This window comes from Carettochelys insculpta, chromosome 1, assembly GCF_033958435.1.
Source record: "Carettochelys insculpta isolate YL-2023 chromosome 1, ASM3395843v1, whole genome shotgun sequence".
NCBI lineage: Eukaryota > Metazoa > Chordata > Testudines > Carettochelyidae > Carettochelys > Carettochelys insculpta.
The window spans coordinates 179,910,588-179,931,002 of NC_134137.1; the positions used below are offsets into that span (position 1 = coordinate 179,910,588).

At 44.1% G+C, this 20,415-nt stretch overlaps 1 protein-coding gene across 2 annotated transcripts; it reads left to right on the plus strand.

Annotated features, from left to right (window-relative positions):
• The first annotated feature begins 206 nt into the window (after positions 1-206).
• ATP5PO (ATP synthase peripheral stalk subunit OSCP) lies at positions 207-6,500 on the plus strand. Of its 2 annotated transcripts, none has more exons than XM_074996488.1 (7): positions 207-313; positions 647-697; positions 3,502-3,612; positions 4,606-4,735; positions 4,964-5,076; positions 5,927-6,013; positions 6,326-6,500. In XM_074996488.1, exons 1-7 carry the CDS (start codon positions 284-286, stop codon positions 6,437-6,439), a joined length of 636 nt encoding a protein of 211 aa, XP_074852589.1. In that variant the 5' UTR covers positions 207-283; the 3' UTR covers positions 6,440-6,500. The 2 variants fall into 2 exon arrangements, with proteins under 2 accessions (XP_074852589.1, XP_074852599.1); XM_074996498.1 differs by having other exon boundaries at positions 220-313; positions 647-691.
• The last annotated feature ends 13,915 nt before the right edge of the window (positions 6,501-20,415 follow it).

The window sequence follows — 20,415 nt, forward strand, 5'->3', positions numbered from 1 at the left end:
AGTCACTCGCGAGCACCTCACGATCGTTTTTCGGATTCCGAACGGTTTCTCGCTGACGTCGGCGGCCTGGGAACGTCTCGGGCACTCGACGTCACGTGACGTCCCCTCCCAGAGCGGCGGCGCGGGCGCTCTCTGACAAACTACAATTCCCATGGGGGGTCGGGTCCCACGACTCGCTTTCCCAGGGTGCCCCTCGGCAGGGTGTGAGGGGGAGCAGCAGCGCGCATGCGTCTTGGCTGCCAACGAGTGAGGGCCACAGTTTGACCTACAGCGGCAGGAGACGATGGCGGCGGCCGCGGGGCTCCCGGGGAAGGTGACCGGCAGCGCCGCCCCGAGGGCCGGGTTCGCGGGAAGGGACTGCGCCTCACCACCGGGGTCCAAAGTCACCTCGACCGGGTCCGGCGGGTGCTGCCCCCTCTCGCCGCGAGTCCGGCCTGGGCGGCGGTTCCCGGACTCCTGGGTTCTCGTCTTGCGGGGCCACTCGACTGGGCGGGGGGCCTCGGGGAGAGCCGGGGGGCCTGGGCTCGCTCGGCCCCGCCCGGGGGTCGCCCAGCGAGCCGCCCTGGGACACGCCGGGTCTCGGCTGCTTTCCCCGATCCGCTTCCGCGGGGAGGCAACTCAACCTTAACGCGGTTCTCTCCTCCAGGTGCGCTTCTTCAGCACGTCCCTCGCCAGGCCCGCCTCGCAGCTGGTAAAGGTGCGCTCGCTTGCACGCCCGTGCCCCATTTAAACGGGCTCCCCCTGCGTGTTTGTTCTGTATTCTTCTGCCCCTGCCCTGCTGTTCCCAGCAAGATGTGATAACCTTTTCCGCTGTCAGGTCCCCTTAACTTAGCCGCACAGGAGGCACAGGTGCGGTATTGTTAGTTCAATATCCGCAGGTTTGGCTGTATGCACGTAGTGTCACTTGCAAGAGCATCTGTGCCCCATTTAGCTGAAAGACTGCACTAAACTTAATTTGGAGCATAATCTTTCGTGGGCAAAGACCCGCTTCATCAGATGCATCTGATGAAGCGGGTCTTTGCCCACGAAAGCTTATGCTCCAAGATATGTGTTAGCCTGTAAGGTACCACAAGACTTCTTGTTGTTCTCAAAGCTACAGACTATCACGGCTACCTCTCTGATACTGAATTTAATTGAGATGCTTTGTATAGAACAGGCTTAAACCTTTTGAGTAGCTGCTTGTAGCATGGTCTAGCAGCTTTACTCATTTGGGATGCCTTAAAAATACCGAATATGTTGGTATTGTCAAACTGGCTATTTTTATTTTGAGTTTCTCCTTTATAGTTCTGATATGTGGGAGAATGTAATATCAGTATCTTATCACTGCCAGTCTTTTGGCAGTTCATTTTTGTTCCTTTCCTGCAAACTACCCATAGAGGTATCTCGCATGCACTGTCCTCCGATATAAGACAAGACAATAGATCCTTATTCTCAGTGCTGCCTCCTAACCCCATGGGGGTCTGTCCAGTGCAACACTGCAGCTCCACTGTAGTAGCAGCAGCAGTGGTAGAAATGTTGTTTATTTCAAAACAGGAATTCCTATTAAAGGTGGTAAAAGCCTTTTGCCAGGGCTTCCTGCTTAGAGGTTTGAGTGCAACCAAGATGAGAGGCTCAATGTGAAGTTAAACTTGATGATTATACCAAAGACATCCCAAAGAACTGTTCAGAAAACCAAGTTAAATAGTGTGTTTACCAGTGTCAAGATTTTCAAGTGATTAGTAACTGCGTGTGATTATCTTAATACAATAATGGGCCCAGCCTCTCAGGGTGTTTGCTACTGTCTGAAAATCAAGCCCTTTCAAGATGGGCACCCAAAGTTACTGGTCTCTCTTGAAAATCATGATTTAGTGCAGTGGCATAATGTAGCAGCTGTCACACACTACCTGTTAGTTCCAATCAAAGTCCTGTTGAGTTTTCCAATAAAGTTGGGCAGAAAGGAAGCTGGTTCTTCTCTGTGAGAGCAAGGGATAGAAAAGAGAGCCCAGGTGTTCTGTTTGCCCAGAACTGAAGGAGAAAGATGGAAGAGAGGCTGTGGGGAATGTGCTATAAGGTGGGGACAAGAAGGCTGAGCCCCATGGTTGTATGGTGCTGAGTTTTTCTGGAAATTGTGTTGAGATGTACAGGTGGAACCTCTTTAGTCTGGCACCATCAGGACCTGACTGGTGCCAAAGGAGAGAATTTGCCAAACCATGGGGCTTGTTGTTTAGTAGCATTACTAACACTTTCACTGCTTACTAGGCTTTTAGAAGACATTTAGGAGTAAATTACAGCTAAATAACAGCACAGGACGCTGAGAGCCAGGACTGGTGGCTATAAACAAACTTTTTGGGACCATGGGGAAACTTGGCCACGCCTATGATAAGTGGTTATCCAGCTAAATAAAATAATGCTGGACCACAGATGTCGCTGGATGAGAGGTTCAGCCTGTACAGTAAATCTTTCTATTTCTCAATGGCTGAGAGACACTGTAACATACACATCGAGATGGCATTCTTCCCTCTGGATGTGGAGGCCTCAGGGGTTCAAGGAGAAAGACAGGTGTGCTGAGGAATTTGGGGTATGGTGCTAGAAGTCACTGGTGCCAGAGGGTCTGACCACAGGCAGGTAGTGAGTGAGTGTGTGCAGGTCCCTGTGCCCTTTTGTTTGTCATCCAAATAACACAGGTAGTTACACCCTTCATACAATCTAGCTCATGAATGTAATAAAAGAATCAATAAAAATTCACTGGGATAACAAAAGGCTTTTAAAAACTCTTAGTTCGGAGAGGGATAGCTCATTGGTTTGAGCATTGGCCTTGTAAACCCAGGGTTGTGAGTTCCATCCTTGAGGCATCCATTTAGGGGTCTGGGGCAAATAAATTAAAAAAAACTTGTTAGGGGTGGTGCTTGGACTTGCCAAGAAGGCAGGGGACTGATGACCTCTTGAGGTGCCTTCCAGCTCTGTGAGATATGTATATCTCCATATAGGCTGCCTACACTACAGAGATTTTTTAAAAGAAGCTATTCCAGAAGATCTCTTCCAAAACAATTTCTTTTGAAAGAGAGCATCCACGCACAAAAGCAGATCAAAAGAGCGATCTGGTCTTTCGAAAGAGAGCATCCACACAGCCCCACTCCTTTGAAAGAAAGGGCCAGGGATCAAAAATGAAGACTGTCCTTTCTAAAGAAGGGCCTTGCAGAGCATCTACACATGTTTTCTTTCGAAAGAAGCTTTCAAAAAGGGGCGCGCTTCCTGAAACGGGAAAGGAAGAGAGATTTCAAAAGAATGTTTCTTGTGTGTAGACGCTCCTTGGGCTCTTTTAAAAGAGCCCCCTTCTTTTGAAAAAATCTTTGGAAAGAACTTGCTAGTGTAGACGCAGCAATGTAATTTTACACTTGTGGTAGGTCCAAACTCCCCCCATGTCCCCATGGAAAGTTGTTCATTTCTAGATGGTAAGCTTGCTCTGAGTTAATAACCTTCTCCAGCATTAGGAGTCAGTCATTTGACTTTTCTGTTTTTAAGCCTCCGATCCAGGTATATGGAATGGAAGGTCGCTATGCTACTGCTCTCTACTCTGCTGCTTCTAAGCAAAAGAAACTGGACCAGATAGAAAAGGAACTTAGTCGAGTATCGGTATGTAGGCCTTGTACAGTTAGTTCTCTGAAAAATAATTAAAATTAAGCTATAAATGTTGTGGAACTGTGGTTTTTATACTGTTCCCCCTCTTCAGTTATGGACAAGACATTTCTCGGTCTGTAGCAAATCCTGAACATTGCACATTTAAAAATATCACATTTTTATATAAAACTCTTAGTATTAAATACATGCAGGTGCTCTTTTGCTTTAGTTCTCAACACTGACTTTTGTCTTAATAAAAATGTTTAGCCCTGTTTGAAAGAGGATTATGTTAATACAAACTAGGTACCTTTTTAGCTTGTTCCAGCAATGTTCCTGTGAGGCAGCTAGAGAACATTTAGATGTGTTCTGCAATTCACAGCCTTGTAGACAGTGTAGATGTAGCCTTTGTGGGGTTTGGGGTATTTTTTTAGTCTACACTTATTTTCATATTTGCTTATTATTTTCACTTCCTAGATTTTTGGCTCCTGGGGGCAGGTCTACACTAAAAAGGCTGCAGCTCTGCCACTGTAGTGCTTTCTTGAAGACACTATGCTGATGGAAGAGAAATCTTCCATCAGCATAGTTAATCCACTTCTGCAAGGGCTGGTAGCTGTGTTGGTGGAAGGAACTCTCTTGCTGACACAGTACTGCCTACATGGGCACTTAGATTAGTATAATTATGTTCCTTAGGGGGCATGGATTATTCACACCTCTGAGCAATGCAATTATAATGCAGTAATTGCATAACGGAGACCAGGTCTGGAATTTTTCATCATATTCTTCTGTGCTTTGTGTATGGGGGAATTTTCTTCTTTCAGCTGTAGCTCAGTAAATTAGGAAAGCTATATAAGGAGCTTTTTATTAGAATTGTAGAGGTTTCTACTCTTTGATCCTTTCCATGTTTCTTACATTTAGTTAATGTAAGCCTGTGCATCTGCTGAGGATGTGTGCATAAAAGTGGGTAACAGAGTTTTGTTAGTGATCATGTCCTGTGTTTTATCATTTTAGACACTTCTGAAGGACCCCAAATTGTCTAGTGTTGTCCTGAATCCTCATGTGAAGAGTGTAATTAAAGAAAAAACTGTAAATGATGCTTTAGTAAAAGAAAAGTTATCTCCAATCACTATCAATTTTATGAGTAAGTAGTCAGTGATAACTAAAGTCTGAGCATTACACTAGCAAATGCTGTTAATTTTTCACGGGCAAACCTACTTGCTTTGTCTCCTTTTTGTTAGTGTCCTGTAAAAGGAAACTACGGAAGCATTTTGGTACTTGCTGCAGTTGCTCTACTGCAGTCTTATTTCAGTTTGTATTCAAATACTTTTTAATATATCCTTATTTTAACCACTGAACGATCTTTTTCCAGAATTGCTTGCTGAAAACGGTCGCTTGCAACAGACTCCTGGTGTAATTTCTGCTTTTGGAAAGATCATGAGTGCATACCGTGGAGAAGTGCTCTGCTCAGTCACCACTGCTAATGTAAGTTAGAAACATAAGAATTGCAGGACTGGCTTATTTGGTGACCATCAATATTTTTTGCTTATTTGCTCTCAACAGCCTGAACAAGTTGAGCTTGGCGGTGTTTTGAGAAATGAGCAGACCTGCATTTTCACTCATTCCTGAATGAAAGTCACTTACACACAGCTTCACATCCTCAGCAACCATTAACTAGGAAACAACTTGTTGCATGCTTTTTTCCTTAATTGACTTCAGCTGTTTCCCACCAAGTATATAATTAACCAGGAGCTGTATGGGGCTGAGCAAAACCAGAGGAGGAATTTCTCAATAGTAGTAAGCAAACCTGCTCCTTTTGTTCTTGGTGTGCCTGAAATGGAAGTGAGAATCTATTCAAATTTTGAATCTCAGGTTGGAAGGCCAGTGCATCTTACATTTTCATCTACAGGTCACTGTCACTAGCTTGTTTCCTGGGCAGAAACTACAGGTCATATATTGCTGGTCTGGCACCCTTGGGACCAGACTGTTTTCAAACAAGGGAATTTCTTGGACCAGGGTGGGTCCTGCCTTACCTGTTACTACCTCAAAGTGGTTGTTGCTTTAGCCCCTCCTCTACCTTGGGTATTAATTTTGGAGATAGAAAATTAAGGTATTTAGCACATTAGATCAGAGTTTCCTAAAGTGTGGTACTCAAAAGAATTTCAAGAGATATTTGGCAGAAAATAAAAAATCAGGAGATCAGCACTGGGAGAGGGGGTATGCTGATAAGGCTGAAGTCCCAACAGGGGTATGTGAATGTTTGAATTTTGGGAAACATACTGCATTAGTTATTTAAGTGCAGCCTATCATTTACTGTAGTTTTTTTTTCCCCAAGCCCTTGGATCAGGCCAGCCTTACTGAATTAAAAACGGCTTTGAGTGGCTTCTTGGCTAAAGGAGAAATTTTGAAGTTGGAGACCAAGGTAAGAACTAATGACTTATGAATAAATCTCAGAGTTAATCAGCTTCTATAACAGGCAGAGCTGAGCTACAGGCTTCTGTTGTAAATATTCTTCTTCATTTAGTCTCACTTGAGCTAGTGACAGTCAATATCAATATTAAACTCTGCTTTTGATTATAAATCAGTGGCATTTTTAATAACAAATTTGCATCAATCACAATAACTGCAAGCACTAGCTTGCTGTTTGACAGCTTTTTCTTTACGACGTAGAAAAAGTTAACAATGGACTACGTGGCCAGTGGAAGTTAATTTAAACTCTTTTCCTTCTTCCTAGACTGATTCCTCAATCCTAGGTGGAATGATTGTCAGCATTGGTGATAAATATGTTGACATGTCAACAAAATCCAAGATTCAGAAACTGACTAGAATCATGAAAGATGCTGTTTAAACATCTTACACAGTGTGAAATCTGTCTGTTATATGGAAACAATAAACTCTTTCTCCTTCAATAGCCTATAGTATTTGCTTATTTAGCATAGTGTTTAATGTAGCAATACAGCCTTATGAGCATCAGCCTCTCCAGAATTAGTGTGTAAGTCTTGGTTTGGAAAATGAGCTTGACTTGAGTACAGCTGTGTAACTCTCAAGGCAATTTGGAGTGTTTTCTGTGAAAGTTGAGTTGCACTGTTATGTATTGCTCCTGTTTTTTAATCCAGAAACAGCACTACAGGCATAAATGCCAACAGGTTAAATTTGCTGTTGCACAAGTCCAGTCTGTGTTCAAGGAGTGAACAGTAATGCTTAAACTGCCATTAGCTCATAAAACATGATTGTCGTGCAGCTGATGGAATGTTAAATAAGGGCCCCTGTTAGCAATGAGTGGTCCCAACAGCCTACATTATACATGTTGTCTATTCAACTACTTACTGTACAGTTGTCTAAAAATCTGAGCTGCTGCATTTACTGACACTTCCCACTTAAATATACCCCTTTAAATAGTCAAAATCAAGATTAAAAAAATTAACTCAGCTTTTTTTAAATAGTTGTGGATTTTTGGAAGGTAAACCTATTTTTATTTCAGTAATGAACTTGTTTTGGAAACAAACTTTAAGAAAACAAGGAACTGGCAATACTACTGGGTTTATTGCAGATGTGTTAATGTTTACTGCAACCACATCTGCTCTCTTTTCCTATTTAAATAAAAGGACAAGTGGTAATAACATGATTTAATGTTTGGAGAGACAGGATTTAGTTCTCAGAGGGGCTGCCTCTACAGTACATTGTGCTTTTGGAAGTGGAATGCAAATGAAGCACTGATTTACAAATCTGATGCTTCACTTGTATAATCATGTGAGATTGCATGTCTAAAAGCCAAAACAGCCATGTAGGTGAGATTTCTTGCAGAAAAGCCCCCCATTTTCGAAAGAACCCTTCCTATTTTGTTTCAACATTCCGAGGTCACACACTGCTTAAAGTGCTGCATTTCATGAGGCAAGGGTTCAAGCTATATGTTGAAGGAGCCCCTTTTTCCCTGCAGTAAGTGCCAGTGACAAATCCGGAACCAGCCATGTCTAGCGATTACTTAGAATAAAGTAAAGAAAGAGGGGGACAGATGAATCAGTACTAACTGGGATCCCATCACCACACTAAATGTAGTTTAGGAGTAAACAAAGGATGAGAATTGGGGATTCTATGAGCACTACTACTGTTAGGGTGTTTTGAAATTGCAACCTCTGTCAACTTCCATGTCTCAGAGGTGCTGGGACTCTTTGTGTTTATAAAGATCTGAAAACGTTGACTTAAGTATGCTGTATGTGCCAAAAGTTAATAAAAAAAAAAAATTCTATTACTATGGTGTAAGTCTTTACCCAAAAATATTTAATGACAGTTAAGCTTTTCTACATACACAATTCATTGTTAAAAAATTAGGTTTATTCTTCCATACTTTCATTTACACAAGTACAGTTTAATGTGTCAAACAAGCGTAGACTTACTTGCAGTGTTTAATTTTACCCAGTACAAGAAGGGAAGTGGATGTAATTTGTACAGAAGGATTACTTTTTAAAGAACTGATTTACTGACGTAGTTCAAACTATAACTTAACCAAGGAGAAACATCCCTTTATAAAATATTCATTTAAGCACATTTGATAGGGACACCACTGATCCTTTATATTATGAAATCAGTTATTTTCCATTATAGACTGTTAAATAGTTGACAAAGTCTTTACAGCAGGGAAAAGATACTGAACTGATACTTAAATTAACAGCACTTTATTTTTGGAAAAAATTTATCTGGCTGAGACTAATATGCGTACCACACATTTTATAATGCTTAAGAACTTGTAGGCTCCTATGAAGAATACACTACATCCTTTTAAAAAGGGAACTAAACAGTACTATTTGGCAACAAACAGCGCACCAGCAAGTGTGTTCTCCATTTTATGCATTAATGTTGGGGAAAAAATACAGGATTACCTTTTTCAACAACCTACAACCATAAATAAAAAATATCCATGATGAAGCCTAAACATTTTAGAGCTAAATTCCTTTTCTGTTAACTGAAAAATAGAGCAGGGTTTAGGGGCTGGCAACCAAAATAACAAGAACTACCATTTTTTAAATTCAGTGTGTGTGTAAAAAAAAAAACACTGAATTCACTAGCCATAATTCTTGTGAATACAAAACAGTCCTTATTAAATAATGCCATACCAGACCTTTTGTAACCCCTATTTTAAGAACAGCACCCAGTGATTTGTAATGCATTACCTGTTTACTGCAAGATGTTTGCAAACTTCACGTGTTCTCAAGGTTTCATTTTTTTGCTGTTGGCAACTTTCTCACTGCAAGTGAAACAAAGGGAGCCCAGGCAAACTGGATATAAATGCAAAGGATTGGGTCCATTCAGTTTGAAATTGTTTTCATCTTCAGTTTTCCTCTTTGAAGCCATTCCAACCCCCCTTTAATTATGCCAATTTTATTTCAAATTTAATTTTTCTTTCTTAAATGCTTGTTGCCCTTCACAGCAGGAATGCCACAAGCTTCCTTTTCCTTTCCAAAAATCAAGACTTTATTAGTAACATGATCCAAACACAATGTCATATTCCACAATGCACTGCAGATATTAAAGGGGGGGCGTTATCCAGCATTTCAAGATCTCATATTGTTTGCTATTTAGATATGATTTATTCAATTTTGGGCATATAGACATTTGCCGTTTATCAAAATCACAAGTTTTTTTTTTTAACTTTGTAATTATAGTATCAGGTGCCACAAAGACGTCTTTAAAGAGCTGTGCGCACCTCCAGAAGCACAGGTTGCAGACCCCCAGACTCGGGTGTTCTGTAGACTCTATTAATAACTGAGTATTCCAAAAAGCATCTACCCTTTGTTAACAGTAAACCAGTTAGGGAAGAACTTTAATACTGCAGATGCACTTTATTTTTTCTACTGTATTTCCATTTATTTGTTACAGGCCAAAATTATCATGGAAAATTTTATTATATTTAAATGCTATTACTAGTAAGAAAATATCTACAAATTGCCTCACGTTCAGCTAAAACCTGTCTTCCTAGTCAGCAAACTGGCCTCATGAGAGGATGCAATTTTTTTCAAGTCAAGAGAAGGTTGGCCTGTAATTTATTAAGGATGACAATGCATCCCTATGTAGGTCAGCTCAGGCTTGTGCCCCACTGCAACTGGATACAAGTAGTGCATCAGGCTGGTTGCTGAGTTTCAGCCCAGGCATACATTTCATTGTTGGTTCTCTGTGCACCACAAAGTGTGAAGGTTGGGGGGCTATTGTGAAAGCAGCAGCACCTATGCCTGAGTCAGGAAACAAACCTGTATTTGTGGCGGAAGCCCAGCTCTGGCATCTAATGAGACCTGCCTGGAATGCCACGGCTGAGCCGTCAGTGTCCACTGAACGTTCCAAAGGAGTCCTCAAGACACAACAATAAGGGAAGGGATGCTTGGACTAAACGGGAAATCAGAGCATACTAGGGAGCTGTAGCCTGCATTAGCACCGCCTAGGTGGTGCACATCATGCTAGCATGCTGTGGTCTGCCACCCCAGCTAGAAAACCCCTTGGTAGCAGCAAAAAAACACGGACCAGGCATAAGGAACGGTTAAAATACTCTGATTAAACACCTTTCCCCAGCACTAAAAATGACTGACGTGAAAGCCAACGAACAGCAGATTGAAATTTCAGATGCAGTAGCTAGTCAATACTTGGGAAGTTTACAACAAGTCTGTGGTCAAAATGCTGCAACAAAGTGGGTGCAGGTAGTGCTGGGAGCTTCTCTGTAACATTTTTTGATCAAGAAGTAGTGAAAATATCAGACTTCAGTGGCACTACTGCTGCATCTCCAATCCTTTAGCCATAGTAGGAGACTAACCACAGATCATGGGTGAAAAGAACCCTTTAATTTCCAATCTGTTTTCTTAAGCTGTGACCATATTTCTTCCCTTTCATATGATGCTGCCATCCTCATCTGTGCCTATTACAACATTCAGTAACTGCCGTCTTAGTATCAGACTACTGGTCAAATAACAATTCCATTTTATTCACATGATGTTTTGAGGTTCTAGAATTGAATGCACAATGCGCTTTTTTATAGCTTAAATAAAGTGCAAGGAACTAAGTTGCTTGCAAGCCCAGCAAAACCTCTTCTAATTACTAAGTGAAGCAACTATGCTAGTTTAACATGGTTCTATTACACCTTTTTACGTACTTACGTTACAGCCTAAAAGCAGCTTTATGTATACAGAGAAATAATCTCTCAAAAACAATTAACACTTTTGCAATATTTGACAGTACAGCTATGTTATAGTGTGTACACATATAGTCACGTGCCAGTGTATGTATGTGGTTACATTGAAACAGCTGTGTACATGGATGCCCGTGAACAAAAGCCACATTTCATGGGGAATGCATACAGAGCATAAACCACTCCAAACTAAGGCAATTAGTCCCAATGACCAACTTTTCTGGGGTTCTGAGGTATTGCTGGGTAGCGTAGCAGATTGAAATTCCACAGTGGCGCACATTGCAATATGGGAATGACTTTAGTCATGCTGGGAAAGTCCATATTTGTTACCTCCCAATTTAGAAAATGTATTTAACATTACAAAAGTTGTATTAAACATAATCATTATTTTCCCATAATGCTACTCACATGTAATAAAATGCAGGCTTTGGGGAGGTAAAACTTGTAAAAAATGAACATTCAAAAGCCAGTCCTCATAAAAGTGCATGTGGATAAAATATGTAATTAAGTACATGTAGCAAACACTTCTGTAGTGCTTAAAGCAGGCATTTAGCTTATTATCAGTACAATAACTTGGTGTCTCATTCAAGATGCCTGCGTCAGGTCACAGATGTCATGCCACCTTTTGGAATAGTCCGGCTTTACATCATCAAATATAGAGTGCATTTGAATCCTGAATCAACTTACAAAATTGTTTATTTCATTATTTTAAAAATACATTGCTGAAGATTTCAGTTACGATTGGCACGATAAACAAAATGCTGTAGCATGCAGTGATGACAAACTAAATGAATATCAAAACAAAAAGCAGTCCAGTAGCCCTTTAAAGACTGACAAAATAATTTATTAGGTGATGAGTTTTCGAGGGACAGACCCACTTCTTCAGAGCACAGCCAGACCAGAACAGACTCAATATTTAAGTATTGTAAGTGTTAAGTATTTAATTTAAGTATTAAGTATTTAAGTAATACTTAAATATTGAGTCTGTTCTGGTCTGGCTGTGCTCTGAAGAAGTGGGTCTGTCCCTCGAAAACTCATCACCTAATAAATTATTTTGTCAGTCTTTAAAGGGCTACTGGACTGCTTTTTGTTTTGATAATAGATAGACTAGCACAGCTCCCTCTCTGTTACTAAATGAGTATCAGTTTGTGAAAAGGGAGAAACCTGAGCTCAAACCTGCAAGCATATGAAATGCTTTGATTCCAAACCAGCAGAAGCCTGACTTTCTGCTCCATGAACGGGCTATATGTTACAATCTTCCCTCCCTCCTGGAGTCAGAAAACTTGAGTGGACTGTATAATTTAGGTCTAGTGTGACCATATTTCCCTGTGCTGAATATGGGACATCTGGTAAAGGCAATGGCAATCAATAAAAATGAAGCAGTACAAACATTCAAATTATCAAGTTGACTGAGTTCCTGTTAAAAAGCGTAGCTGGAGTCTTTTAAACTACCTTATCTTTAAAGGCTGCGTGGGGAGAGGTGAGACACATTCCCATACACCTCTCTCTACTAGGCTTACAAGTGACTGACTGACCTGCCCAAGCCTCCCTGGCCAGTGCTTTCCACATTCCATGCCTGGCTGGGCCCACAGGATGAACCTGCCACTCCTGGTACCTAGCCCTGCATCTTCTTAAGACAACATGTGGGAAGCATGTAAGGTCGCAGCTCCCCCCAGCTCTCCATATTTCTGTCTGGGTTCATACCAGAGCATAGCCAGAAGCAGCAGTTCAGTGTTGTGCAGGAGGGAAGGGACAGGAGCTGCTTCCAGACACAAGGGAGTAGGGGTGGCAGGAAGATTGATCTGACCCCTGTTTTTTCAGCAGCCATCCCTCACCCCCCCTCCCCCGAAAGCAGCTTGTCTCTTTCCTGCCTGCATGCTGTCCATAAACAGCTAATAGCTCCAGGCTGCTGCTGGCCAGCAACATAACCCAGGTGCCTCCTACTCCCTGGCTAAAGTGCAGGCAGGAAGGGGGTTAAGCCCTATGGATGTCTTGTGCTCCAGGGCTCAGAAAACCTGCCTACAGGAGATTCAGGGAATCCCATTAGACTCAGCAGGGGAAGGTGCCTAAGAGACAGAGCAGCCCCACACTCTCTGAGGGTAGGACATAGGCTGGGGGAAGTGTGCAAAGAGGCCAGGAGCCCTTGCTGGCCGAGGTCTGGATGGGGAGGAGAGGGGCTGCTGCAAAGACTGCAGGGTTGGGGCACAATCAGGCTGGAAATAGCTTCCCCCACCCGGCCACTGCAGAGCTTAGCTGAGGGGTGGAGACGCTTCCCCATACTAGCAGTCTGGGGGGCTTTAGCACATGCAGGGCTTGGCTCCTTCTGGCCACCACCCTGGGCCACAGGGTCTTGAGCTTTCCATGACTGCCAGCTCAGCCAGAGGCAGAGGTGGGGGAGGGAAGAAAGGAGCCTGCCAGCCAGGCTGTTGAGAAGCTGAATGATCCGATTAGGCGCTGGTTCATCACACAGCACTGGGCTCAGGATGCACCGCACTGGGGGAGATATGGAGGAGCAGTGGTGCTAACCACCAGCCTTACACTTCCACCCCATCATCTGCCACTGGATCCTCCCCCACCCCACTCACTGCTGTTCGGTGGACAGCTGCCGAGCAGGGACCTGGCCAGCAGTAGGACCCACCAATACTGATGGGAAAGGAGAGACAGAAAACACTGAACAGTTGGTGCATTTAAAAAAAAAGCCAGGGCACCTGCAGGAGGGCTTAAATGGGAAATGTCCCTTTAAAACCAGGATGGCTGGTCACCTTGTTTAGGCCCCAAACCAGCAAAGAGATACACATCACCTAGAACTGGAAAACACCTCAGCAGGTCACTGAGTTCAGTCACCTGCCCTTTTGGCAGGACCAAGCATCATCCCTTTTTTTAATCTATTTATCCCAGCTCCCTAAATGGCCCCTTCAACGATTGAACTCTCAATCCTGCATGGAGCAGACCAATATTCAAACCACTGAGCTATCCAAGCACTATACTGCCACAATCATCTCGCTCTTCAAGAACAAGGGCAACAAAGCTGACTGGAAATTACGGGGGCATCTCCCTTCTCTGTACTTCTGGGAAGATCTTGGCTCGAGTCATCCTCAATTGTCTGATCACCAGCATTTGAGAGGAGAACCTACCAGAGGTAGAGTGTGGTTTCCGCCCAGGCCACAGCACCATTGACATGATCTTTGCTGTTCGTCAGGTCCAGGAAAAGTGCATAGAGCAGAACTTGGATCTGTACGCTGTCTTTATAGACCTGACCAAAGCGTTTGACACCATCAACAGAGAAGCCCTGTGGATTATCCGGTCAAAACTTGGCTGCTTGAGAAGATTCGTTAACCTCATACTCCTGTTCCATGAGGACATGACTGGCTTTGTTCTTTCAAATGGCAAGTCCTCAGATCCATTTGAGATATCGAATGGTGTGAAGCAAGGGTGCATGCTGGCCCCAGTTATTCAATCTCTTTTTCATGTGCATCCTCAGCCACACAGTTAGGGACCTGGATCGTGGAGTCTACAAAAAATACAGACTTGATGGGTCACTTTTTGACCTTCATCATCTGAATGCTAAAACCAAGACGCGTGAAAGGCTCATCCTTGAAGCTCTTTTTGCTGATGACTGTGCACTTATGGCACACAAGGAATCTGATCTCCAGCTCATCGTCAACAAGTTTGCTGATGCCACTCGCCTCTTTGGTTTGACCATCATCCTAGGAAAGACCGAGGTACTGTTTCAACCTGTTCTAGGATCTGCTGTTCTCCCCGCTTCAATCTTTATTGAAGGAACAGAGTCAAAAACAGTAGAGGAGTTCAAGTACCTTGGCAGTGTGATAGCCAATGATGGCTCCCTTGACAAAGAAATCAATGCCAGAATCTGCCAGGCCAGCCGGGCACTAGGATGTCTGAGAGCGCGAGTGTTGAATCAGCACAATATCCGACAGTTCACTAAACTGAAAGTGTACAAGGCTGTAGTCCTGACCAGTCTCCTGTATGACTGTGAAACCCTGGACTTGTACAGAAAACATATAAAACTGCTGATGCGCTTCCACACATGCATCCTGAGGTCAATACTGCACATTCGATGGCAGGACAGAGTTACGAACCTGGAAGTCCTGGACAGAGCAGGAACCATGAGCATCGAAGCCATGATTCTGAAAGCCCAGCTTCGCTGGACAGGACACATCATATGAATGGAGGAGTCAAGAATCCCTGAGCAACTCCTCTATGGTGAACTCTCCCAGGGCAAAAGGAGTCAAGGTAGGCCTTGCAAGAGGTATAAAGACTGTGTGAAGGCCAACATTGCTCATGCTGGTTTAAAACCAGATCAGCTAGAGCAGCACGCAAAAGACCGAACAGGCTGGCATGCTCTCGTACAACACGCGTATGACAACTTTGAAGAGCAGTGACGTGTGCACCTCGTTGATGATCATGAGAGGAAGAAAGCAACAGCAGCAGCTGCACCAACAGAGCCAGGACAATTCCCTTGCCCCCACTGTGAACGTCCATGCCGTTCAAAGCTTGGACTCCTCAGCCACATGCGAGTCCACAACTGATGAGCTTGTGCAAGCTCAAGACGTCATCATCAGACACGACGGACTACCTATATATATACACACACCTACAAGGGGAGCACACGCACTGGACTCTTGTGGAGAAATAGAGGCAAAGGAGGCGAGATGCCAGATGCTAAGCATTCCCCATCGTGAGTTAGGCTATTTTAGAGCCTGTGACAGAGACAGCTTAGGACGGTTGGTCAACAGGCAGATCACTTCTGGGCCACCAGACGCTTTTGAACCGACCCTGAAATATAACTGCTATATTCTCATGGTTATTGTGGGCTGGGAAATGTTTCTCTGCAGTCTGGACCTCGATTGTACCTCAGCCAAGCCATTTGGACCTTGACAAAAAGAATTGATTAGTCCTGGCCTAAGAGCCAGACCCGCTGACAGGGCCACAAAGGGGTCAGTTGCCCCCAGGCCTGGCGTTTCAAAGGGCCACGGAACTCTGGTGCTCCAGGCCCCTTTGAATTGCCCCAGCAGCGCTGCTCTACCATTGCATGTGGCTGGGAGAGGGGAGGCAGGGAGCAATGCAGTGCTAAGGGCTGACAGCCCTGGGCCCCACCCAGGTCTGCTAGTGGGGTTGGGCCCAAAGGGGTACACTGCCCCAGATGTGGTGTTTTAAAGGGGCCCAGAGCTCCAGGCCCCTTTGAGTTGCTGCAGTGCTGTACCCAGAGCTGCACAACAGATAGAATCCAATTTTCACTGCAGTCAGTGAGAGCTTTTTCACTGACTTCAATGGAAGATGAATCTGGCCCGAAATGAGGATGAATTTTCAGAGAGGGACATTTAGCCTTCTTGCGGGTACAAGCACAAACAGGAAAGTGGTTTTGATGGCGTAGCAGTCAGACAGGCGGTAAAACGACAGGTTGAGGAAGTCGGTCTTGTGAGAAACAGCTATTTGGCACGTTAATGCTGGTGGAAAAATCACAGTTCCAGTTCTTTCTGTAGCTATGGTATGGTCTCAAAAGGATATTTATGGGACTCTTGGGTGCTCTGTAGGACTGTCAGGCTCACACCAGGAAAGCCAAGAGCCCTAATGCAGTACTTTTGTGTCCAGGGAATCAGTGGAAGAGATCTTTATATGTGAGAGAACCTCCTCTTAGCACAGGAGATGGGCAAGTCTAGGCTGCAGAGTTCCCAAACAGATGTCTCTGAGGGCATCCCTGATCCTTCAGGGAACTCCACTGATTTCAGTGGGGCTCAGTGGATGCAGGAGTCTGCCCACTGAGACCAACTTGCACGAGCAAGCTTTACCAGTGGGTGGTTATCTATTTTTATGGGTGTATGTGCCACCATTGATAAAGCTGAAGATCTAGTACAGTGTCCTGGGTCTGAGTTTTTATACTGAAGTGACAGAAGAATCCACTTTGGAGGATTGGCTCATGTAGTCTGAGTTCTCTGAGATTACACTGGTTTAGGACATTCTGCCTTTGCCCACATATCACCATTATTTCACTAAACAATTTTAATCCTTTTCAAGACTCGTGTCTGGTTACTTCCTGTTACTGACAATTACTACCCGGCTTCCGCCAGAAGAAGTGCCAGGAGAGGGCCAACTGTCCTTGGTAGAATGCACGCACTTAACAATACATGAAGAGCAAACCGGAATGAAAGAGACTTCCCTTTACGACTAGATTACCTTATAGTCCTCTATTACAATACAAGTCCAGAATGACAGGCACACCATGTTGCCTCTTACGGGCCCTTTTAACTACTATACACAAAGTAAGAGTATTTTTTCAGGGAAGGCAGTGGATGTGCTGACACTGTCACAGTATTATTTGTAGAAAAGATCTCTAGAAAAGCATTACACCACCAACCAAGAAGCTGCTACTACATGTTATTTCTAAGCAAATATATTTCACCTGTAAAATGGAGTCAGCTAACAGAGTGAAATGTAGTCATATGCCAGGGGCAGGACAAATCCTACATACCACTTCAGTCCCCCCAGAGCATGACTGGGCTAGAGAGGACCTTAAATGGTCCTGATCCGCCACACAGTGGTATATTTTTCCCATTAGTGAAAAAGGATTTAGTGAAGGAGAGGGAGTATCCCAACTCGATTCTAGGCTCAGCTGTGTACACACTGGGTGTTTTGATCATCCCGAAGTTTTTCCAAAATCAAAACCACGTAGTTCAAAGAAACCTCCACAGGTCCTTATCCTGGGAACTGACCCAGGGAGTGCTAATAAAGTCTGCAGCCGGCTGCTTATCATTATCATATTGAAGGAAATAGGGCCTCAGACTGTAAGCCCTTTAGCACAGGGATTTACCTTTGTACAGTGCCTGGCACAGTGAGGCCCTGATTACAACTGGGACCTCTCTGGGCTACTGAAATATAAATATTAAGTGTTGAAATTAGCACAGACCAAGATTGCATTGGCCGATGACCCATGTTTTGCCCAGCTAAGATGACCAGTCAATATTCAAATATCACAGTATTGCCAGTCTGCACTGTAAGTACAATAAAGGAATATTTTTAATTATTTCCCATACAATATAAGATACCGGCTAATATCTGTTTCTTATCCCCCTTCTAGTCAGAATGTCACTCTTAAGTCAAGTGCTTGTGTGACTATACTGTTCTCTAGCGCTCATTTTTAGAAGATACAAGCCCTTTCCCTTAAGTGACAGAGGTTTGTGCTATCATCACCATTGCAAACAACATGGAAGGGTGTGTAATTCCTGAACAGGGAAAAGTGGATAATAACCGATCAATATCTGTATATTTTTAGGGCTTTTGGGTGAAGCTCTTACAACAATTCAGATCCAGCAACTGACAGTGCCGATGTATTACAGGTTACTCTGTGTGATTGCGAGTGTGACACAAAGCTCCCCTGTATCCACACCCAACACTGTATTATAATAATCTCTGTACAAAATACACCTTTTGTGAGGTATCATTTGAAAATGAACCTGCTGATCATTAATATTCTTGTAAACATATGTATACAGAAGGTGTCATGATCATGAGGGTTAGCCAGCAGCCTGGGAGTAAAAGGGTTAAGCTCCTTAGCCAGGTGGGGTTGGCCTACAGGAATGTAGGTAAGAATTTCAAACTGGGACAAAGAAACTTTTTGGCTCCTCCCTTTTCTGTCCTCTGGTTCTTCTTCTTCTTTCCAGCCATGAGGGAGGGAGACAGAATATCTCCCTCCAAGAACAGACCCTCCAATCTTCTGTAAGTAGAGTAAAGTTTAGATAAATCCGTTAGGCTTTATTGTTTTATGGTTTGGAAGTGGGATCTGATGTCTGTGCACTTTTTAAAAATGTTCTTTAACTAAGTTCTAGGCCCACGGTGAAGACCCCCCATTTGTTTTACTTTGTGACTCTTCCATCTAGTCATGAGGCTGGCAACACAAATATTGTAAAAATAAAAGTTCTCTCTTTTTCTTTTTATTAACCTGGTATCGGTTAATGTTTACGTCCTGGTTTTTTACTTTTGGGGCTGAGATTTCCCAAGTAGTCTCTCCCTGGTTTCTTTATTATTACTTGGGTAGTGGCAGTGAATTTTATGCCCAAAATCTAAGGCTTTTTAGGATTTTGGGAGGGGAGTTTATACCAAAACCTGGTAGATAAGGTTTTGGAGGTACTTTTGTTGGCCCCCTCTTCTGCGTTTGTCTTGCTAGAGTGGGGAAGGAGCCATAACAGAACGTATTAAGAATTATGAGTACATGCTGGAACGATAACTAATGGGTGTTTAAACCAGCTCCATCTGATGGCCTTGCTAAACAGGTCAGCCTTAGACAAAGGAATACGTATTTGATTCTCTGACCATCCCAACCTTCAGGCAAAGACAATGAAGGAAGAAAGAACAGGGAGCTTCCTTCACCACAGACTCCATGTCATCTTCCTTACAACTTAAATCACCTTTGTTGTGAGGTTTGCTGGTTTATAAGGAGAGGGGTGGGAATGGGGGGGCCAAAAGAGAGAAACAGCTGAATCAACTGTGTACAATATTACCGCATTATAAAAGTGAATCGAAGCTCTTTGGTGCAAGCTAAATGCACCAAAATTGGTGATTAGTACGTCTATGGCCATAGAGGGAAAAACAAGTTTCCGCCAAGAGAGGAGAGCAGGCAGCTGTTTGGTGCCCCCTATGTAAATTAAGGATGGTGGAATCAAAACAATGGATGCGCCATTTACCTACAGGGGATGGGAAGCTCATGCAAAGTGACCATCCGTCCCGTTTTTGGCAGGACAGCCCCATATTTCGGGCGCCAGAAAGGCGCCCTGACTATTTTTTTTTTATATAAAAAAAACAAAGGGGCTAACTGCCCTGTATTCGGCCCCCTACTGGCGCACAGGCACAGCTGCTGGCCAGACAGCATGTGCTCACATGCTTTCTGGCCACACCAGAGTGCCCTGCACAGAGAGAGAGAGAGAGAGAGGTATGTTGGGGTTCGGGGGCCACCTGGTTCCCAGCTCCCCTCACCCTGGGGGAGCCAGGAGGAGCACCGGATTGGCTGCTGCCTCCTTCCCAGCTCTGTGAGCACTGGGGAAGCTGGGAAGAGCACCAAACCAGCTGCCACCTTCCCAAGGTGTGGTGCCAGGAGCCCACCTGCATGGCTGCCGCCCAGTTTCTGGCTCCCTGTGCCTCAGGGGAGCAGAGAGGACCACCGGCATGGCTGCCGCCTCTCTCCCAGTGCCCAAGGCATGGGGCAGCCAAGGCAGCAGCCCTTGGCAGCCGCAGATGGGGAGCCTCCCTCCCTCCATATGTCGCTGTCTCGTATTTGGGACAGGGATGTGGTCACCCTAAGCCCACAAGAAGGGAAGAGCAAACTGAGGTCATCCTGCCCCTTGAGATGACGGGAGATATAATTAAAGATGTAGCCATCTTTGGCATCCATCTCTAGATGGACACAAGGGAACAGAGCTCTTGCAAGCTGAGGAAGATGCCCCTTGCAATCCAGATTGGGGTTAGGGGACGGTGGAAGTCTCTGGAGACTACATAAAGTTGACAAACATGCTTAAGCAAAGATTTTTCACCTAAGACAACAAACAAAGCCAGCATCTTATACTTCTTTGTCAGGTCCTGAGCGAGGGAAAGTCAGTCGGGGTGGGAAGAAAAAAGACGGTGGGGTGGGGTGGGATGAGCAAACC